General features: G+C 43.5%; 2 protein-coding genes across 2 annotated transcripts; both read right to left on the reverse strand.

Moving 5' to 3' along the window:
* On the reverse strand, window positions 11,198-12,135 carry LOC109229880. Its single transcript, XM_019395428.1, has 2 exons — window positions 11,857-12,135; window positions 11,198-11,803 (listed from the first exon to the last, which is right to left on the reverse strand). The coding sequence occupies exons 1-2, from the start codon at window positions 12,133-12,135 to the stop codon at window positions 11,198-11,200; spliced, it is 885 nt and encodes a 294-aa protein (XP_019250973.1).
* On the reverse strand, window positions 14,005-15,398 carry LOC109229881. The gene is made up of 2 exons (XM_019395429.1): window positions 15,060-15,398; window positions 14,005-14,856 (listed from the first exon to the last, which is right to left on the reverse strand). Exons 1-2 carry the CDS (start codon window positions 15,396-15,398, stop codon window positions 14,005-14,007), a joined length of 1,191 nt encoding a protein of 396 aa, XP_019250974.1.

Below are 24,057 nucleotides of genomic sequence, written 5' to 3' on the forward strand. Positions count from 1 at the left end.
GCAAGGGTTTGGCTCAAACAGTGGGCAGTCAATGGGTAGGGTATGGAAGAGGGAATATCTGGAGCAGTGGAAGTAGAGGGTCCTGGGGCAATATCTGGTGTAGCTGAGGGAGGCTGAGTAGAAGGGACTACTGCTACTGGCTCTTCAGACTGGCCAGTAGAAGTAGTGGCTTTTCCTTTTGGATCTTTGTTTTTGGGGTTGTCATCACTCTTTAGGCTTATACCAGGAAAAAGGCAGTTTTGGTTTCACCTTCACATCAAACTTCCTTTTCTCCACCTCCAAGTCCTCAAAGTACATTGTCAGGAAATTTGGGAAGGGATATGATGTATCACCTTCATTGACCACCCGTGTGATCACATGAGACATGACATTCCCGACATTGATCGGGTACCCTGCAGAATTGAAGCCACCAAGATTGCTTGGGAGATAGGCAGAGAGTTCTCATGAGTAGTGGGGTCCAGCCTGATGCATACGAAAGTCTCCCATCCCTTTGCTTCGAAGTTCAAGGTTCTCCTCAGAATTGGGACTCTTGCTGTCAACCATGCTGGGGTGGTACTCGGGAGTGCCAGGTATTCTGCAACCCACGGACGGGCTGCCTCATCCAATGCCACCTTTTCTAAATATAATGATTCATCTTCTTCCAGAAAGCCCAGGTAGTCATTGATTGTCTGCCCATCGAACTTCACTGTCAAATTCCTCACCTTAGTCACTTTAGTGCCCCTTTTGATGTGGGCAGCATTAGCATAGAATTCCTTGACTAAGTGCTCATTTGCGTCCTCGATGTTGCCTATAAAATATTCCCAGCCTGGTCTATCTCTGAATTGCCTCTTCACATTAGGGTTGTGAGGCAGAAGGTCCCTCTCAATGAATGTTCATTCCAGTATCAATTTCCTCTCGGGACACCACTCTCGGAATTTGTGGTATGCTATCTCACTAACAAATCTGTCCTGCCAAGCATCTAGGTTTCTAATTCTCTCTACCCCCTCCCCCCCCCCCCCCCGTTTCGGGGCACACCCCCTCCTTCTTCTTCTTTGGGATCCTCACCGGGTGTTGAAGCTATGGGTGAGGTAGATGAAGCACTATCACCGCTGTCAGCTGAGCCCAGAGATGACTCAGAATAAATCTGGATTGAAGCTTGAGCAGTAGGAGAGCCCGGAGGAGTAGGTTCATCTCTCAATCTCATCCTCTCCGGGAAATCAGGGATGTACTCCGGCACTGAATCAGACTCAGATATCTCCCGGGAGGGCAAATACTCACTTCCCTCTGTATGGGAAGCAGCCTATCTGCAGCCTTTATTGCCTTTCTAGTTTCCCCCGATTGCTTTCCGGACTTGAGGGGTCAATTTAATTGTACCTCGTCCCCTACCCCGGGAGGACTCTCCTTTGCCTTTCTGTTTATCACCACCGCCCCTTCATTTAACCACTGTCTGTAAGTGGAATTCAGTTAAAGTTTGTTAGTATCACAGTATCATAAGCATCGATGAAGAATATGCATGAAAGCAGCTTACTGCAGACCGCATAAAATGCAGTGTGGCCACAAAGGAACCACCGCGGACCGCACAAAATGGTACCGCGGTCCGCAGTGAGGTGGGGTTTAGAATACCCACTCTCAGAAGTTCATCACCGTGGACCGCAAAAAAGCCATCGCGGCCGCAGAAGTCCACCACGGACCGTATAAATTCCATCGCGGTCGCGGTAAACATTACTCAACAACACCAACCTAGGGTTTCCTCATTTTTCTCATTTTTAGCCTAAATTCACTTATTATCAAGCCCCTAGGTATTTAATCATCATTTTTCACTAATTAACCCTAATCTAAACGGCCTGATGTAACCCTACGCTACAAATTGAAAGAAAAAGGGAAGAAAAAGAAGTACAACTAACTAATTAAAATAAAATGAAACAAAGTTGAAAACTAGGGAAAGATTAAAAGTACCAGTAATGAGATGCAGTAAAGTTGAATGAGGATCAGTGATTGAATTTGCACAGTTAGGGCTTGATTAACAGTAATTTTTTTCTATTTGGAAAGCAAAGGATCGAAAAGTGTAAATGAAGGCATGAGGTCCTATTTATAGAAAAAGGACCTGGGACCCACGTTACCTACCAACCGCGGTCGTATAAAATGCACCGCGGACCGCGGTGGCTTCACCACATGAAGAACTGGCAGGGTTATCACCGCGGACCGCATAAAATGCATTGCGGCCGCGGTGACAATCTTCAGAGAACCCCCATTTGTAACTATTCACCAATGCGGACCGCATTGAAATTTTTCTCCCACACTAAGGCCATTGCTGCCGCGAAAAATGCATTGTGGCCGCAGTGCAAACTTCAGAGAGTGCAACATTTTTCCAACTTGGTCGTGCACTACATCAAAACAACCCTATACACATCTCACAACCAGTTAGTCCAAAAGCAAATCCTACACTAATAAGAAAATCAAAGAAAAACAAAAAGAAAGACACACGGGTTACCTCCCAAGAAGCGCCTGATTTAACGTTGCGGCACGACGAAGGTTACCATCAAATCACTTTAGATGGATCATGGACACCACGTGGCTGTCATCAATCTTGCCAAGGTAGTTCTTGACTCTGTGCCCATTAACTCTGAAGATCTCTCCATTTTTGTTTGTCAAGTCAAGTGCACCAAACGGAGTCACAAGCACCACTTCAAAAGGTCCACTCCATTTTGACTTAAGCTTTCCCGAAAACAGACGTAACCGAGAATTGAACAAGAGAACCAAATCACCCACTTTGAACTCCTTGCTATGAGCATACTTGTCATGAATGTAATTCATCTTGTCCTTATACAAGGACGAACTGGAGTAGGCATGGAATCAGAATTCATCAAGTTCATTAAGCTGCTCCACACGAAGATTTGTTGCCACATCCCATTCAAGATTTAGCTTCCTCAAAGCCCACATGGCCTTGTGCTCTAACTCAACCGGTAGATGGCAAGCTTTCCGAAAAAACCAACCGGTACGTAGACATACCAATCAGAGTCTTGTAAGCAGTCCTATAAGCCCATAGAGCATCATCCAATTTCTTTGACCAATCGGTCCTATTTGCATTGACCCTCTTTGAAAATATACTCTTGATTTCCCTATTTGAGACTTCAACTTGGCCACTCGCCTGAGGATGATAAGGTGTAGAAACTTTGTGATTGGCACCATACTTTGCAAGCAAAGTGTCAAAAGCTCGATTACAAAAATGAGACCCCCCATCACTTATGATTTCTCGAGGTGTGCCAAACCTAGTAATAATGCTCTTCTTGAGAAACGCAACAACACTTCGGGCCTCATTATTGGGTAAACCCACGGCTTCAACCCACTTTGAAACATAGTCAACTGCCACTAGAATGAAAGTATTGCCACACAAACTAACAAACGGGCCCATGAAATCAATGCCCCATACATAGAAAATATCAACTTTGAGAATGGTGTTAAGAGGCATCTCATCCTTCTTTGAAATACCGCCCGCTCTTTGACATTCGCCGCATCTCTTCACAAGTTCACTTGCATCTTTGTACAAAGTTGGCCAGTAAAACCCACAACTAAGAACCTTCGAAGCTGTCCTCGCCCCACCGTGATGGCCACCGTAGGGAGAGGAATGACAAGCCTCTAAGATACTCAATTACTCCTCCTCAGGGACACACCTTCGGATCACACCATTAGTGCAGATCTTGAACAAGTACGGCTCATCCCAATAGAAATCCAAACTATCTCGTTTGAGCTTCTTCCTTTGGTTAGAAGAGAGCTCACACGGGATTATACCAGTCACAAGGAAATTAGCAACATCTGCAAACCATGGCATATCATTCACCGACATAGAAAGAAGTTGTTCATCAGGAAATGTACCATTGATCTCTAGGCCATCACGAGGCCTCCCCTCCTCCTCCAAGCGAGACAAGTGGTCCGCCACTTGGTTTTCACTACCTTTACGGTCCACAATCTCCAAATCAAACTCTTGAAGTAACAAGACCCATCGCATCAGCCTCGCTTTGGAATCCTTCTTCGTCATTAAGTACCGGAGTACGGCATGATCGGTATGCACTATGACTTTGGCGCCCATGAGATACGGCCAAATTTTTTCCATTGCAAACACAATAGCCAAAAGCTCCTTTTCAGTCACCGTGCAGTTCACTTGAGCGTCATTCATTGTCTTGCTCGCATAGTACACCGGATGAAATATTTTATTCACTTTTGACCTAAAACCTCCCCAACCGCAACATCACTCGCGTCGCACATGCGCTCAAAAGGCAAGCTCCAATTGGGTGCAGTAATAATAGGGGTGGTGATCAACTTGTACTTGAGGAGTTCAAAAGCTGTCATGCATTCCTCATTGAACACAAACTTCGCATCCTTTTCCAAAAGTTTGCACAAAGGATTCACTACCTTCGAAAAGTCTTTGATAAATCTCTGGTAGAACCCCGCATGCCCAAGAAAACTTCTAACCCCCTTGACAAAAGTAGGGGGAGGGAGCCTTGAAATCTCCTCAATTTTAGCTTTGTCCACCTTTGTACCATGCTTTGAAATTTTATGGCCAAGAACTATGCCCTCCTCAACCATGAAGTGGCATTTTTTCCAATTGAGCACAAGATTGGTTTCTTCACTACGGGCCTAACACCCTATCCAAGATTCTTCAAACACTCATCAAAGGAGTCACCCACAACACTGAAGTCATCCATGAACACCTCGAAAATGTCTTCCACCATGTTAGTAAAAATGGCCATCATACACCGCTGGAATGTAGCCGGTGCATTACACAACCCGAATGGCATCCTAGAAAAGGCAAAGGTACCATATGGGCAAGTGAAGGTAGTCTTCTCCTGATCTTCCGGAGCAATCAAAATTTGGTTGTACCCAGAATACCCATCCAAGAAACAGTAGAAGGCACGCCCAGCAAGTCTATCTAGCATCTGGTCAAGAAAAGGCAATGGAAAGTGATCCTTGCGGGTCACTTTGTTCAACTTGCGGTAATCCATGCACACCCTCCATCCGGTGACAGTCCTGGTAGGAATCAACTCATTCTGCGCATTGGTAACCACGGTCATACCACCCTTCTTCGGCACACATTGCACCGGCAAAGTCCAAGAGCTATCAGAGATGGGGTACACAACCCCGGCATCCAACCACTTGATCACCTCCTTTTTTACAACTTCTTGCATTGCCTCGTTCAACCTCCTTTGATGTTCCAAGGAGGGCTTTGCATCATCTTCAAGAATAATCTTGTGCATACAAAAGGCGGGGCTTATCCCCCGAATATCAGCTAAAGTCCATCCAATTGCCTTCTTCCATTTTTGGAGCACCGCCAATGTGGCATCTACCTGCATGTTAGTAAGACAAGAGGAAAGAATAACTGGCAAAGTTGAACTAGGGCCTAAGAATTCATACCTGAGGTGTGGAGGCAACGGCTTCAACTCCAACACGGGAGGTTCCTCGATTGAGGGCTTTGTTGGTGGAGTCTTCCTATTCTCAAGATCCAAAGAGAGCTTCCGAGGCTCATAAGAGTAAGAGCCCATTCCATGTAAGGCATTAACACACTCCACCCGACCTTCATCTTCATTTACATCAAGATTCAACAATACTGCCTCTAGAGGGTCCTCCACATTGATCATTGCACTAGTATCATCAATTATCACTGCCGTGACAAGATCCACGAATGAGCACACTTCAGTACAGTTGGGCTGCTTCATTGACTTACACACATGAAAGACCACTTTTTCATCACCCACCCGGAAGGTGAGTTCCCCTGCTTCCACATCAACTAAGGCCTTCCCAGTAGCAAGGAAAGGTCTTCCCAAAATTATAGGCACCTCAAAATCAACCTCACAATCGAGAATCACAAAATCAGCTGGCAAGATAAATTTGTCCACCCGGACAAGAACATCATCAATTATACCCAAGGGCCTCTTCATTGATCTATCCGCCATTTGCAATCTCATGGAGTCGGCCTCGATTGTCCAATACCCAAAGTCTTGAAAACTGAGTAGGGCATCAAGTTGATACTTGCCCCCAAATCACAGCTTTTGCAAAGTCTGCACTCCCAATGGTGCAAGGAATGGTGAAAGCACCGGGATCTTCTAGCTTCGGAGCCATTGAATGCACTATAGCACTAACTTGGTGGGTCATCTTGATAGTTTCACAGTCCATGGATCTTTTCTTCGTCACCAAGTCTTTCATGAATTTAGCGTAACCTGACATTTGCTCTAAAGCCTCCACCAAAGGCACATTAATGGATAAGCTCTTCATCATGTCAATAAATTTCTTAAACTGGTTCTCATTTTTCTGCTTCGTGAGCCTTTGAGGATAAGGTGGAGGTGGCCTTGGCAAAGGAGCCTTGGCTTTAGGCACAACCTTTTCCGACATGTCTATTACGTGTTCCCTAGACGAGTTCACGTCATTCTGAGTTTCCACCTCGGTATCTTTGATATCAATCCTCACTTCTTCATTCACGTTCTCATCAATCACATTATCAACCACCAAAAGGATCTCATCCTCTTGCAACTCAACTTCATCACTCAAAATTTCTTTTTGTTTGGAGGTATTCACATCACCGCCTCGTCCACTTCTTGTAGTTACCGCCATTGCATGCCCGATATTGTTCCCACCCTTCGGGTTGACTACCGTATCACTAGGTAGAGCCCCCTTAGGGCGAGTATTCAAGGATTGAGAGATTTGGCCTAGCTGAACCTCCAAGTTTCTGATTGAAGTATTGTGGGATGCCAATTGAGCAGGAGTCAGAATTCTTTTTCATCATATGTTCAAACATCATTTCAGTTCTTCCCATGTCATTGTTGGATGAATTAGGACCTTGGGATGGAAATGGTGGTGGATTGTTCGGTTGTTGATACATCGGGGGTCTTTGAAAGCCTTGCCCCGATTTTCCTGATTACTATTGTTCCAACCACCCTGATTGTTTTTTCCACCCCAGTTGTTGCTGTTGTTGTTATTCCAATTACCCTGATTGCTTTGATTATTGTTCTGGTTTCCCCAATTTGGATTTTGATTGTTGTTCCCCTAATTATTGTTCCCTTGTTGTTATTGATTTCCCCAATAGCCTTGGGACCTCCATTGTTGCTCTTGGTTAGAAGAATTTCTCCTTTGGCCTTGATAGTTGTTCACGTATTGCACTTCTTCATTCTGCTCATCATACACATCATCTTGGAACCCACCACTATCTTGGTCATATTGATCCAAATTCCCTTGGTTCTGTTGCCCTCTTTGTCTTCTTTTGTTCACTAACATGTTGACACCCTCCCTAGCATTCACTTGTCGTGGAGTTTGAACCTGTTGTAATTGTGCCTTTGCTAGCTGGTTCATTGTTGTTGTAAGTTCTACAATTGCCTGTCCATGATCATGGAGCTCCTTGTGCAAATGAATGACTGTGGGGTTACCCTGTGGCACATTTGCTCTACTTTGCCAAGCGGAAGAAGTGTCCACCATCTCATCCAATATCTTACAAGCTTTATCATACGGTATGTTCATGAAGTTGCCCCCAGCTAGTTGGTTCACTATGCACTGATTTGTTGTGTTAATGCCACGATAGAATGTCTGTTGTATCATTTCCTCAGTCATATCATTGTTTGGGCATTCCTTCACCATAGTCCGTATCTCTCCCAAATCTCGTGCAGTGGTTCGTTGGGCTCCTGTTTGAAAGCTAAGATTTCATCCCTCAGAGTTGCCATGTGCCCCGGTGAAAAAAACTTCGCAATGAATTTATCCGCCAACTCATCCCAAGTAGTGATGGAATGGTTGGGAAGCCGTTCAAGCCAGTCCAAAGCCTTCCCTCTCAGTGAAAAAGGGAATAGTCTCAACCGAAGTGCATCCTCTGACACTTTTGTTTGCTTGCTTCCCCAATAGGTATCCACGAAACCCTTAAGGTGCTTGTAAGCATTCTGATGGGGAGCACCTGTGAAATACCCTCGCTGCTCCAACAAGGTCAGCATCACATTGGTAATTTGAAAATTGCCCGCCCGGGTTCGAGGTGGGACAATTTCACTCGCATATCCTTGGTTGGGAAGCACCCGAGGAGCCACTCTTGGAGGTGGCGGGGGAGGGTCTAGAACATTATCATTAGCATTGGCCTGGCGGCCTCTCCTTTGTCCTTGAGGCACTAAAGGCACCTCATCATCTCCGTTATCATCAACCTCCTCCCCCGGAACCACGTTTCCAAGAGGGTCATTGTTGTTGTTTGCCGCCATACTGTACCTGAATTGGCGTCACACACAAGTTAGTATCACAGAAGGAAAGAAAAACAATACGCAAAACTATTTAGATAGATAGCCTAAACCGTTAGCTCCCCAGAAACGGCGCCAAAAAAGTGATCGATGCCCAACCCTGCACCACTACGAAGTGGCAAGAGCGGTCGATGCAGCTTTTACCCGAGAAGGTTGGGATCAAATCCACAGGGAGCTAGATTTGGGAATTGGATTCCTATCTAAACTAGCAATGCATAATGCTCTTAATTACGCTTCCAATCATAACTGTTCGTTTTTTACTTCTAATATTATACTACTGAGATGCTAAATTAAACCAAGAGTAATTGCTTGAAAGGTTTTCTAAATAGGTAAAGAGGCACTATGGAAGTAACTTTCCCCTAGGTGAATACTTGACGGGTTCTAAAGTCTAAGGCAAAGTTGTTATGTTTGGGATCGCGATATAGCCAATGCACGACACTACTCACTCTATACCTCTCGGTAGCTTGAGTGACTTTGCCCTAATTGACTTTCTCAAGACCAATTGGGTGTCGAGATTATGCAAGCAATGTAGGCTCAAGTCGGGTATTACTATCTCTAGGTTTAACCCTTTAATTGGGGCTATTAATCTATTGAGTACGCCCCAATTCCTTGTTAGACTGATTACCTAGACTCAAGCTCTCTTTCTCAAGAAGAGCCCAAGTCAAATAGGCACAAATTAGTGTTTGCAACCACTAATCCAACATAGAAAACACAAATCAGTCCTATCAACCATCCATAAACATCTAAGCCTTAAAACACAAGACCTATCAAATACCCACACTAGGGTTGAGCCACAACCCTAGCTAATGGGTCTAGCTACTCATAATAATGGAAGAAAACAAATAATTAGATGAAGAATAACCCATAAAATATGTTTACAAGCTAAGAATTAAGGATTCAATGTTGAACTAGCCACAAAAATTACTCAAAATAGGTCCAAAACGGCCTTCACGTGCTCAGCTAAAAGTTAGATACCCTAAAAATCTGAAAAAGAACTATTTATACAAGGCCGAATTTTCTGGAAAAAAATACCGCTGACGGGGCTAGCGCGAACCGCGGAAAATGCACTGCGGCTGTGATGAGGCTTTTTAGCTTCATTTCTCAGGCTCTGAATCTGGCCACCGCGGACCGCATAAAATGCACCGCGGCTTCAGCGGCTTCACTGCGGTCCGCATAAAATGGACTGCGGCCGCAGTGGCTTCCAATCTTCCAAACTCCCAACTCTCTGAATCTCCTCTCCGCGGACCGCACAAAATGGATTGCGGCCACGGTGAGGCTACTGCGGTCCGCACAAAATGGACTGTGGCCGTAGTGCTTGAGCTTCTAAAATTTTCATCTCTTTGATCTTTTCCACTATGGACCGCGCTAAATGGACTGCGGCCGCGGTGGATCTTCTGCGGCTGCAGTGGATTTTATGCTGCAGCAATGCCTTGACTTGTTCTTGGTACTTGTACAGGTTTCACTCCTTTTTGAGCTGTTTTTGACTACTTGTCACTTTTTTGACCAAACCCTGCAAACAAGTACAACATGTAAGCCTTTGGGACTATTTGTATACATTTCTAATCAAAACTCAAGTAAAAAAGAGTGTTAAATGAACTAGAACCCCTAGTTATCAGCACCCATGTTCTGCAGGAGCGGATGCGCACATGCGCATTATTCTTCGTAGAAGCGAACTTGCCTAGCCTTAGTGGGAACCACAGTTGTGATGGATTATTCTGCAAGTGTGGTGTCGGAGGTGCGACAGTTTGACCGCAGAAGTGGATATCGTTGGTTACGTGCCGTTGAATTGCGACACTTTTGATACTAATTACATAGACTTTTGCTCGTCTTTTAAAGCATTTTTAGTTATTTCTTCTGAAGTTTTGGTGCTTTGTAGTGTATGATACTTGAAGAACCAAGAACATGGAAAATAAGACAAAAACCCATAGAAGGGCAGAAATGCGGCAGGTTTGCGGACCGCAGCGCAGACTAGTTATGCGGACCGCAAAGTTCATCGTCCTTAGTCAAAAATCGACCCACCCAACTTATCGAGCTTCTAATAGCTAAAATCAGACAGAACACCCAATACATAGAAAAATTTCCCAACCCCTGTTCTCTACACCTATTTTGTGGGTTAAATCCCTAAGACCCAATTTTCCTACAGCATCAATTTTTCCCAAACACTGATTCTTGAACCGAATACGCACACACAACAAGGGATTGAGAAGAATGGGGAAGGGAATTGCAAGCACATGATTCTTCAGCGAGATTAAGAAAGAGAACAAGGGGGAATTGTACATACCAGATATTTGAGTAGCTGAATAACTCATTCTGAGATACGAACAAGGTGACCTCTTTCTGTGCAATTCCTTTTATCTTTTTGTGATTTTGTGTTGTTAATCCGATGTTTTTGGTCGTTTTCTTGTTCTTTTTATTTTTATTTTTGTGTTTGATCTCTTTTTGTTATGCGGTGCTTGTGTGTGTGAGAGTGAGGGTGTGCGATTGAAATGCGGAGGGGTTAGGGTTTAATACCTAGGGGTTCTGTGTAGATTGCATAACACATTATGCGGTCACATATGTGTTATGCGATGAGTTATTGACTACTTTGCTAAAACTCATTTCGTGATGCATTGCGGTCACATAATCATTTTGCAGGCCGCAGAAATAGAAATCCACCGCATTTTTAGGGCCAAAATTGCATTTTCTTCTGAGTGTGTCTGCGACCATTATGCGATCCGCAAAGCCATAAAGCGACCGCATAGTTACCGCAGACCACAAGTCCTTCTTTCCTTCCTTCTTCTCAGTCCTTGCACCCTATTTCATTGTATTTTGAGCTACCTGCATTCTCACACACACGTCAAACTGCTCAACACTAACAAATAAACCTACAGAAATTAAAATCTAACTAAAGAATATTACCACACATGGGTTGCCTCCCAAGAAGTGCTTGACGTTGCGGCACGACGATGTTGAACCCATTTGGGCTAATCAGTGGTGGGGGCTGGTGTAGGATTATCCTTGAGTGTGAATTGTTCTACCAAGTGCCTTTCCCCTGTGGTTCCGAGGTAATGCTTGACCCGTTGTCCATTTACTTTGAAAGTTCGAGTCCCGTCCTCCAACTCCAATTCAATAACGCCATAGGGGGAGACATTCACAACTTTGAACAGGCCAGACCATTTGGATTTGAGTTTGCCCGAAAATGACTTGAGTCTTGAATTGAAGAGTATGACCAAGTCAAAGGATTTGAATTCCCGCTTCAAAATCTTCTTATCATGAACAAATTTCATTCTTTCCTTATACATGGCTGCACTCTCATCGGCATGGAGACGGAATTCTTCCATCTCATTGAGTTGTGTCATTATTAGGTTAGTAGATTCGGCCCAATCATGATTCAACTTTTTTAACGACCACATGGATTTGTGTTGAAGCTCCACTGGCAAGTGATATGCCTTACCAAAAACCAAGCGGTATGGTGAGGTGCCAATGGAAGTCTTAAATGCTATGCGATATGCCCACAATGCATCATCTAGCTTCCTTGACCAGCCAGTCCTGTTTGCATTAACTGTATTTGCTAGGATGTTTTGATCTCCCTGTTGGAAACTTCAACCTGGCCGCTCGACTGAGAATGATAAGGGGTGGAAACCTTGTGCTTGACTTCATACTTTTCGAGCAGCCCGGTAACGGCCTTGTTGCAAAAGTGAGAACCACCATCACTAAGGATGGCCCTGGGGGTACCAAACCGCGTAAATATGTTCTTCTTCAAGAAAGTGCTCACCCTCTTTGCCTCATTGTTTGGCAAGGCGATTGCCTCGACCCATTTGGAGACATAGTCCACAACCACCAAGATGTATGTCATTCCATAAGATCTCATGAAGGGACCAATGAAGTCTATCCTCCACACATCAAAGATCTCGACCTCCATTACAAAGTTCATAGGCATCTCATGTATTCTAGAAATTTACCTTTGTTTTTGACATTGATCACATGCCTTGACCATTTGATTTGCGTCTTGGTAGATCGATGGCCAATAGTAGCCACATTCATGCACTTTTGTCGCAGTACGGTTTCACCATGATGGCCCCCAACTAGGGAGTCATGACATGCTTTGAGAATTTGCATTACCTCATCTTCCGGAACACAACGCCAAATGATGTTATCGGCACAAATACGGAACAGAAAGGGTTCCTCCTAATAGTATTGCCTACACTCCCGCAAGAACTTTTTCTTTTGATAAGATTCCAATTGATCGGGAATAAGGTCACTAACCAAAAAGTTAGCAATGTCAGCATATCAAGGAGTGAAGGTGCTAGACAATTCCAATATGTGCTTATATGGAAAGGCATCATTAATTTCAAGATCTTCTTTTGGTCTCCTTGCCTCTTCAAGCCTAGATAGGTGATCCGTAACTTGATTCTCTGTCCTTTTCTGATCCTTGACTTCAAAGTCAAACTCTTGTAACAAAAGAACCCACCTAATCAATCTTGGTGTAGCATCCTTCTCCGCCATAAGATAGCGAAGAGCATCATGATCGGTGTAAACTATCACTTTGGACCCCAACAAATAGGCTCGTAATTTTTTTAAAGCATAGACAATGGCAAGCAGTTCTTTCTCAGTCATTCATTTGTGCTCCATTGAGTGTCTTGCTTGCATAGTAGACAGGATGAAGGATCTTGTTATGTCGTTGACCAAGTACCTCCCCAATATCTATACCACTGGCGTCACACATGAGTTCAAATGGAAGGGACCAATCAGGTGTGACAATAATAGGTGCCGTGGTGAAACTTGCTTTCAATTCCTCAAAAGCTTTGAGACACTTCTCATTAAATTCAAACTTTGCATCTTTTTCAATGAGTTTGCACATGGGATTTGCAATTTTTGAGAAGTCCTTGATAAAATGCCTATAAGAACCGGCATGCCCCAAAAAGCTTCGGACACCTTTTACCGAAGTGGGAGGAGGAAGCTTGGAAATGATTTTGATCTTTTCCCGATCAAACTCTATGCCTTGCTTGGAAAATTTCTGGCCCAGAACAATGCCCTCGTCCACCATGAAGTGGCACTTTTCCCAATTTAGCACAAGGTTGGTTTCCTCACATCTTTCGAGAATTTGTCTAAGGTTGTCAAGGCAATGCTCAAAGGAGTCACCAACTACAGAGAAGTCATCCATAAACACCTCTAAAAAATCCTCCGCCATGTCCGTGAAGATTGACATCATGCACCGTTGAAAGGTAGTCGGGGCATTACATAGCCCAAATGACATACAGCTAAAGGCAAAGGTCCCATACGGGCATGTGAATGTTGTCTTCTCTTGATCTTCTAAGGCGATGTTGATTTGGTTATAGCCAGAATAACCATCCAAGAAGTAATAGAATGATCTTCCTGCTAGCCGATCAAGCATTTGATCAATAAAAGGCATAGGGAAATGGTCCTTGCAAGTAGCACTTTTGAGCTTCTAGTCCTTGCAAACTCTCGACCCGGTCACTGTCCTTGTTCGGATGAGCTCATTTTTGCCGTTTTGAATCGCGGTCATGCCTCCTTTCTTTGGCACACATTACACCGGACTCACCCAAGGGCTATCGGCAATGGGGTAGACTACCCCCGCATCTAACCATTTTATGTTTTCTTTCTTCACCACCTCTTGCATGGAAGGGTTTAACCTTCTTTGATGCTCCACGCTAGGTTTGCTCTCTTGCTCCAATTGTATCTTATGCTCACAAATTCCAGTGGGGACCCCTCGGATGTCCGCTATTGTCCACCCAATGGCCTGTCTGTGCTCCCTCAAGATATTCAACAACTATTCAACCTGCACATCATTCAACAATGAAGAAACGATTACTTGTAAAGTTTCATTAGAGCCAATGAATTTATACCTTAAGTGCGGTGGAAGTGGCTTGAGCTCAAGTTGTGGCAGCTCGATTATTGAAGGCTTAGTGGGAGGAGTGACTCTATTCTCTAAGTCAAGAGAAAGTTTCTTTGGTGCATAAGTGTAGGACCCAAGCCCTTCTAATGCATTTACCAATTCCATATATCCCTCCATGTCTTCACCATCAAAATTCACCAAAATAGTCGCCGATGCCTCACCAAGGCATTCTTCTTCCATCTTCAATTCGATTGCATCCTCTACCTCACCAATAATATCAATGACTGAGATGCTTTCATATGCATGTGGTAATTTCAAACCCTTACTTGCTTGAAAGGTAACCTCTTCGTCATTAACTCGGAACTTGATCTCATTTCGTTCCAAATCCATGCGTGCTCTTCCGGTGGCAAGGAATGGTCTCCCCAAGATGATAGCGATTTCTTTATCAATAGCACAATCGAGGATAACAAAGTCGGCAGGGAGGAGGAACTTCCCCACTTTCACAAGGACATCATCAACAATTCCCACCGGTCTCTTTATTGAACGGTCGGCCATTTGCAACCTCATACTTGTAGGCCTAGTCATACCTAACCCCGCTTGCTTGTAAATAGCAAGAGGCATTAAGTTGATCATAGCCCCATTATCATAAAGGGCTCGTGCAAAATTGCGCAACCCAATAGTGCATGGAATGGTAAAAGCTCTCGGGTCCTCTTTCTTTTGGACCGTGGTTGCTGCAATGATGGAACTAACCCGGTGAGTCACATTCACCATTTCATTGGTGGTTCTCTTTTTAGTGATTAAGTTTGTCAAGTACTTAGCAAAACACAGCATCTCTTAAAATGCTTCCACAAATGGAATGTTTACCGATAATTGCTTGAGAATGTCATAGAACTTTTTGAGTTTGCTATCATCAACCCTCATAGCAAATCTTTGAGGGAAAGGAGGCAGAGGCCTAGTAATTGGTGCTACAGTTTTGGTGCCTCTATTACCTTTTCCTTAACCTCCTCATGGTTCACTTCTTGAGTTCTCACCTTCTTCGGGAGTCTTTCAACTTCAACAACAATTGGCACCTCAACTTGTGCCTCGACTTGTTGTTCGAAATCTTCCACTTCAACCACTTGTTCATTATCTCCTTGAAGTAGTTTCCCACTTTGAGTTGTGATTCCCATACAATGCGAGGTTGGGCCACTCCTACTACCTTTTGGGTTTGCAATTGTGTCACTTGGGGGTGTGCCTTTTTGCTTCAGATTTTGCTCTCTTGAGAGATCTCTCATTTGCATCTCCAACTTTTGAATAGATGCGGTATGAGAGCCCACAAGCTCAGTCATGTTCTTCATTGAAGTGTCGGATCTTTCTTGATTTTACAATACTCGTTCAAGCATGTTTTCCAACTTGGACTCACTCAAAGAACTTTCTTTTCAATGTGGAGAGTTTTAATAATGCCCCTTTGGTGGAACATAGGGGTTGGAACTCCGATTTGAAAACTTATTGTTGTTGTTACCCAATTTCCTTGATTCAAACTACCTTGGTCATTTCGCCACAGTTGGCTGCCTTGCCCTTGCGGGTTAGGCCTCCATTGGTTTTGTTGTCCTGAACCTTGGTAGGGTTGCCTTTGATAACCTCCTTGAGATTTGTTGGCATAATTTGCTTCCTCGTAGTCCTCATTTAACATGGGTTGAACATCTTTCACCATGTTCACCTTTTTTGTTTGGCTTTCAGTGAACATCTTCGTCAACACATTGACGTTGGTGGCAAGCCCGACAATTACTTGATCTCTTTCTTGGTTCTCCTTAATCATGTTGGTCAAGGAAGGAGTACCATATGCAATTGCACCCATGGTGTCCTCTGAGTGCCAAGCTTGGTTATGTTTTGGCATTTTGTCAAGGATTTGCGTGATCCTTCCAAATGTTTTATCCATAAAAGATCCATCAGCTGCATTTTTGGCTATGGATTGATTCATAGTATCCAAGCCTATGTAAAATTTCTCTAAAAAGATAGTATCCGGAAAACCATGATTCGGCAACCTCACTAAATATAGCTTGAACTGATCGCATGCCTCATATAGATGCTCTATCGGTAATTGCTTGAAAAAGAAAATTTTATCCCGGAGCTCAGATTTCTTGCTCTGTGGAAACCATTTTGCTAGGAAAGCTCGGGCCAAGTATGAATGGAATTAGGCGGTAGATTTTGGATCCATTATCTTGCCTCTCCAGTTAGAGAGTACTTGAACACCCTCAACCTTAGGGCATCATCTGAAACATGATTCTGCTTGTGCATCACACACACACCCCAGAAATTTCTGAGATGCCATGTCGGATCATCATCTATGGAATTTCAGAAAAACCCCTCTGTCTTGAGCATTAGAATTAGACTGTGTTTCACCTTGAAGGTAGCAACATCAACTCTTGGAGGGACAATAGAATTTGTCCTCAATATACTCATCTATATCCGCAAATATATTCTCTTCTTCCGGCTCGTCCATGTTTACCTAGTGACACCAAGCAAAGCAAGCAAGGTGTGATGGAATAGAAGAAGACAAAAAGTAAAGCACACACTAATTAGTAATTTCAAAACCGTATTCCCCGACAACGGTGCCAAACAATCTACAAGAGGGATCTTACCCAAGAAGGTTGGTACTGTCTAAGTTTTGTCTATTCCCGTCTAATTCCCTCAAGGAATGAAACAGATATAAGCATCGAGAAAGCAATCCTCATTGCATACATCATGACAGGCATCAAGGTTGATGTGGGAGAGATTATATATCGTGAGATTGGGATCCGAGCAAATCTGACAGCAACTTCGCTCCCTTTTCCATGCCTAATCCATGCCTTGTGTAAAGTTGTGACGGTTCCTCCTATCCCCAAACATGATCTCATAGTGAAAGTTGTTCAGGATATTGACATCACCCGGATCAATGATGCTGCCGGTATAGTGGTCGACAATCCACCAGCGCTTTCACTCACTCCTTCTCCAGCCTTAGTAACACCTGCAACTTCATCAGACACTCCTTCCGTACCGGCCACTTCCACATCCACTCCTAGAGCAGCCACTGCACCACTACCTGCCTTGTTTCCCGCACTCTCAAAGCTTGGTCTACTGGCACAACATGCAAATGCCAAAGTAGAAAAATTATTGAAAGAACTTCAATCTCTCATCCGGCAAGCACTGGCCCCGATCTAGACATCAGCCACTGATCTTCAAAAATAGCATCTATCTTATGAGGATCGACTCAAGCACTTTGAAGTGCGCCTTGAGAGGGTTAAGCGAGGAAAAGTTGGGGACATGCCTCAACTTAAGAAGGAGGTTGCTGAGCTAAAGTCAGAGCTGCTCAAAATGCAAAACCTGGAGTTTGATTTTACCTTTCTTCTTCCGGAGGCAGGGAGCAGGGCACTGCTACCTCCCAGATTCCTAGCCTTGGCCTTGATTTCAAAAACCTCGTGTCAGCTGAGGTGGCCCTTGAGGTGATCCATGGTACTAAGGCTTCACAGGCTTCAGGCCCTGTTGTGCACATAGATGATCATTCAGAAGAGGAATCTGAAGGGTTTGAGGAGGACACTGAGGAGGAGGAGACTGATGAGGAGACATTTCTTGAGGAGAATGAGGATCAATGGGACAACAGAGGCAAACAAATTGCAGTTTCTAAAGATACACAGGGTGAAGAGGAAGCAGATGTGCAGACAGCAATTGCACATTCCATTACAGACATGGTCGCCAAAGCCACTCCCTCGACCACGCAGCTATCACTGGGTGAGGCTAGCAGCTCCCAGGCCCCATACCTAGTTTCACAGCAGGTGGAGCTTCCTATTCTGGCCTCAAACACCACCACACAGTCCGAGGTTCCACCTGCTACTTCCGTAGTGCCAGCATCTGACCCCGCAGCTATTCCAGCCCCTCCTAGCGCCTAGTGCGCCCAGGAAGCCCCTAAACTTTGCTCTTACTTTCTCAATGCATTGGCGATAATGCATGCTTTTAGTTGGGGGTGGGGTAGTCAAATTTTTTGTGTGAAACTTGTATATAAACTCTTTACTTTAATAGTGTATATTTGTAGATAGCAATGAATTCCCCTTGGTTTTTCTTTGCCGGGTTCTTTTCCAAGGCTGTAATAGTGGAACCATGGCGGTAGCACAAAACATTTTGACTTGTTTGGTGTTGTTGTTCTAGCTTCAAGCATGTGATAAGTTTTTGTGGAATAAATTTCACCCTTCTAATTTTGTAAATAAATAGTTAGTCATTCTTGTGAACTCGAGGCTCGCTCTTTCACTTTATGCTTACTCACAGCAGATGAAGCTTTGAGTTGTGTTGCATTCACTTGAGGGATCAAATTATGCTGAGTCGAACAGCTCATGCGTTGTGAGTGAGTGAGGATTTGTATAAATAATGCATATGCTTAACTTGTGATGTCTAGAACTTTCCCGGTTGGTTTCTTAATGCAACTCTCAGGTTAATGATTGAGTGCTGAAATGATCTTAGGCTCTCTTTGTGATTGCTAGCTAATTTTGATCAAATTGACCTCCATGGTACATCAATTACCCTAGTTACCCCTGTTGAGCCTTTAACCTTTTATTTAGCTACCACATTACAAACCTTTACCCCCTTTGTGAAATAATTCCCACTTTTGAATCCATCCTTCCTTGAACGATTAAGAATTTGGCTAAAAGCCTAAGTTGGGGGTGCCGGTGTTAAGTGGAAATTGTTAAGGTTGCCTACTGTGTGTAGAAGAAAAAAAGACAAAAACCTCAAAGTTATATATATGAAGATACTCAAGTTCCAAAGGAAAAACAACAGAAAAACATTTGTTCCATTTCTCTTATATAAGAGAAATGGAGTGGAGTCTTGTGAAAACTGAAGAAATACTTTGAGGTTGTTCTATGTCAGTAACTCGAGGTCAATAAGTGCTATGTGGTAAAGAAGCAAAGTGTATGTAGAGTTCAAGGAGGGTATAGCCACTACATTCCCAAATATTCGTCCACCCCGTCCCGAAGCCTACACTACAACCCGTGAAAAGTCCTTGGTGATCTACAACCAATTATTCCTGAGATAGCAGCGAGTTAAAATAAGGGCAAGCATATGGACTGATACTTGTAACATTTAGCTTTCTTTCTGAGTGCAAGAGTGTTTGATTGTATCCCCTGTACATATTTGTTAGTTGGGAATTTTCTTTGTTGTGAGCACGCATGAATTGCAAGATTTAGCAAAAGTTAGGTTCTTGAAGTAGGATACAAGTGCACACTTAGCTATGGGTAGCATTCTGTCATTTTGCTTGAGGCTCGAAGTTTACAAGTTGATTGGTCGAATTGCTAAATGGTCTTTGTCTTCCACGAAGGGTGAATAAAAGAAGTTACATGCTTGTTAGCTGACAGTCAGCACCATCTACGGTTACTGTTGTTTTGTGATCTGTTGGAAATAGAGTAGTGTATGATAGGTTAATTTTATTTTAGTTGCTTGAGGACAAGCAAGAGTCTAAGTTGGGGATGTTGATGTGCTGTAGAATTTCGGCACTTTTGATACTAATTACATAGACTTTAGCTCGTCTTTTAAAGCATATTTAGTTATTTCTTATGAATTTTTGGTGTTTTGTAGTGTACGAGACTTGAAGAACCAAGAACGCAGAAAAGAAGACAAAAACCCATAGAAGGGTAGAAATACGGCAGGTCTGCGACCATAGAAGTGATGTGCGGGCTGCAAACCAACCGCAGGCTGAAGCAGGTGTTGCAGCTCTTGAAGAGAGAAATATGCGGTCTACCATGCGGTCACATAACGCTTTTGCGGACCGCATAATGATCGCATATGTGCAAAAGGAGATTCTGCGAGAGTACTTTTGCGATGCAGTTTGCGGTCGCATAATCAATATGCGGACCGCGTAATGGATCTGCGATGGGGAACTCGGTAACTGGGCACGCAATTATGCGATGACTTTGTATTTTTGCGGACTGCATACATGATCTGCGACCCATTCTACGGTCCCAGATGTGATCTGCAGGGTCATTTTTGTCTAAATTTGACCCCGACTTTTAGCCCATTATAAATAGATTTACTAGGGTTTTTGTGGGACATCTTGTCTGAAAAAGAGGCTACATTGAAGGCATTGAATACACCATTATTTTGGAAGCTTTTGAAGATAGAATCTTGTATCTTTGTAAGCTTTATGAATTTATTGCTTTGTCTTGGATTCTAGTATGATAGCTAGTTTTAAATACTAAGGTTGTGGACCCTAAATGGGTGTAATATTAATGGGTGTTTCATTAAATATATATATAATGGTTGGTTGGTATTTATTCATTTCTTATACTTCATTTATTGTTGGTGGTTGCAAACATTGACTAATTCTATTTCACTTAATCTGCATGTATGTTAGGCTTACCTAGTCTTTGTCACGACCCAAATTCCACTAAAGGTCGTGATGGCGCCAGACACCACTGTCAAGCAAGCCAACCCTAAATACTTAATTAAATTCTCATTTTAATACTCTTGAAAACTATGACTTTCCTTCAAATTTATACAACAAAAAGGACAATCACTTCAATTCAAATTAAATGATAAGCAATTAATACAAGATACTTCATAACCATCCCAGAAACCGGTGTCACAAGTGCATGAGCAATTTCTAAGAAAAATCGAATAAAGTACAACAGTTGTCCGGAATACAAATTGGATAGAAAAATAAATAAAATCCTGAGAGAGACTATACTAGCTGCGGGTCGCCTTGAGGAAATACAGCTCACCTAGTCTCCGTGTCAACCATGCTGCTACGCCCACTAGGCCACTAGAGGTGCATGTGCATGTGCAACAAAAATGCACAGAAGTGTAGTATGAGTACAAAAACAACGTGTACTCAGTAAGTATCCCGCCTAATCTCGAAGAAGTAGAGACGAGATGGCAACTTCGACACTTACTAAAGGTCCAGTAATAATATTATTAATGCGACGACTCACTGATTTATTCAGAACAACAGTAAATTCAAATGAATCACTAAACAGGTGATAGTTCCTTTTTATTTAAAGTCTCCAGATTCATAATCCATTAATTAACAATTATCTTAAGTCGGAAGAGTAGATAGCAATATCAATAAATCTCAAGGCAAGCAAAACAAGCATGCACAAATCATGCCGAGGTCGTACGGCCCGTTCCAACATAAAATGTAAAATGTTCACTGCCGAGGGTCGAGCGGCACGAACCATAGATGCATCTATTACCTCTCTCGTGAATCATACATGTGACGCGGTCAAATTTAACAAAACAATCACCCTGCTCGCGAATCATGCATGCGACGCAGGTACACATAGAAATACATGCTCAAACAACAAATTAAGAATTTATCGGGGAACATTTATCCACATAAAGGCCAATTCTCTTTTAATCATTTAAGAAAATGTAGTTTAATCCTCTTAGAAATTCATTTACCAATTCGATAGGATTTAAGAAATTCAATTGTCAATAAGATCACAGATATTCCAAGTATAGCATGCTTTTTGGGTCCTAGACTACCCGGACTTACACATATTAGTAGCTACGCACGGACTCTCGACACCTCGTGCGTACGTAGCCCCCACAAATAAGAGCACATAACCAATTATTTCACCTATGGGGACAATTCCCTCATACAAGGTTAGAAAGGAGACTCACCTCGCTCAGAAGATCCATAACCGGCATTCCACGCTCTTCCGAAGACTCGAGTCGATGCTAAATGCTCCAAAGCTAGCCAATAATTTCTCAAATCCATTAATATATGCTCAATTAGTCATTGCAACCCAATTTATAACAATTCCTAACCTCGATCGAAAAGTTGACAAAAACGCCCTCAGGCCCACGTGGCCGGATTCCGAAATTTTTCGAAGATAAAGCTTACCCATAGCCTCACGAACTCAAATATATAATTTAATCTCAATTTCATACCCAAACTCGTGGTCAAATTCCAAAAATATCAATTTTCTAGGTTTTCCCTCAAACCCCAAGTTTTCACTAATTTCTATGTTAAAATCTATACATAATCAGTGTATTTAACTCCTAATAGGTGGGGATGACTTACCTTGCCATTGAATGATGAAATCCCCTCTTGAAATCCTCCAAGAATCGCCCAAAACCAAGAGAAAATGAAAGAAATGGGCCAAATCCCGATTTTAAAACACTCACTGCCTCCAGCACTTTCCGCACCTGCGGTCATTTGACCGCTTCTGCGGTTCCGCAGGTGCGGTCCAATACCGCTTCTGCGATCTTCCTCCAGTTGCCCCAGCCCGCTTCTGCACTTATCCTTCCACAGGTGCGGTCCCGTATCTGCGGCAAAATGACCGCATCTGCGGTCCCAGCCTAGCCGCCCATTTCCGCTTCTGCGACTCGACTACCGCAGGTGCGGTCCTGCTTCTGTGGCTACATGACCGCATCTGCGGTTCCTTAACTTCCAGCCCTAAACCGCATCTGCGGCTCTTCTGGCCGCTTCTGCGGCTCCGCACCTGCGGCCTCTAGTCTTGCAGGTGCGGTTATACCAGCAACCAGCAACTTCAGCCTTTTCCAAAAATCCAATTCGATCCGTTAACCACCCGGAATCCACCCGAGGCCCCCGGGACCCCAACCAATCATACCAACTAGTGCCAAAAAACATTACGGACTTGCTCGAGGCTCAAATCATGTCAAACAACGCTAAAACCACGAATCAACCTCCAATCCGAGCTTTATGAACTTTAGAATTTCCAACTTCCACACTCGATGTTTAAACCTATCAAATCACATCCGATTGACTTCAAATTTTGCGCACAAGTCATACTCGACATTATGGACCTACTCCAACTTTCAGAATTGGATTCCGACCCCGATATCAAAAAGTCCACCTCCGGTCAAACCTCTCAAAAACCTTCAAATTTCTATCCTTAGCCAAATGGCTCCAAAATGCTCCACGGACATCCGAATTCACCTCCGATCGCGCTCCCAACTCCAGAATCACCATATGGAGCTACTCCCAGACTCAGAATCCCAAACGGATGTCAATAACACTGAAATGCACTTCAACCCAAACTTATGAAATTTCTTCCAAAATGCTCACTTCCACAATAGGTGCCAACACGCTCCCGGGTCACCCAAAACCCGATCCAGGCATACGCCTAAGTTTGAAATCATCGTACGAACTTGCTGGAACCTTCAGATTCCGATTCCGAGGCCTTTTACTCTGAAATCCAATCCTAGTCAATTCTCTCAACTTAAAGCATCCGGAATGAGAATTTCCTCTCCAAATCAACTCCGAACTTCCCGAAATTTAATTCCGACCACGCGTACAAGTCATAATACCCGAAATGGAGCTGCTCATGGCCTCAAACTGCTGAACGGCGCGCTAGATCTCAAAACAACCGGTCGGGTCGTTACATCCTCTCCCACTTAAACATACGTTCGTCCTCGAACGTGCTAAGAACCGTGCCGAGGTTTGTCTGAAATCACTGCTTAACACCTCAAGCACCTACCCGTGCTACCACAACTCAGCTGGGCGCCATAGCTCGGTCAATCTGAAGATATCCTTTTTCACTTAAGCAAATAAGCCTTAGAGCCCAATTCCATCATCCAGAATTCTCTTCCAGGCCTGTTCCAACATACGCTCACCGTATCAATAACTACACGCAGCACCAAAACATGACTGCATACCTTAGCTGAATTCACACTTTTCACCACTTTACTCACCGGACCACAATAGCATTCTCTGATTGAATAAATCGAAATTCCACGAATCTGAAGCTCCCATTTCACCTCATGACCTACATAGGCCTTGCTCTAACTCTTACAATACCGCCAAGACGGAAGAGGTGTGTAGAAATTCATAACCAACTACCGAACCAACAATTCATCAAGCATATACTCCTGACAAGAACCATCACCTTATTCTGAACCGAATAATGGTATTTGCTCCTTAATATACTTCATGTAATCAGATTGCACTGATCCTAAATCCAATGATCTCGTCTCACCCAGTACGAACCGCTCAGGCAATAAGCCACCCCGAACATTCTC

Source organism: Nicotiana attenuata, chromosome 7 (assembly GCF_001879085.1).
Source record: "Nicotiana attenuata strain UT chromosome 7, NIATTr2, whole genome shotgun sequence".
Classification (NCBI taxonomy): Eukaryota; Viridiplantae; Streptophyta; class Magnoliopsida; order Solanales; family Solanaceae; genus Nicotiana; species Nicotiana attenuata.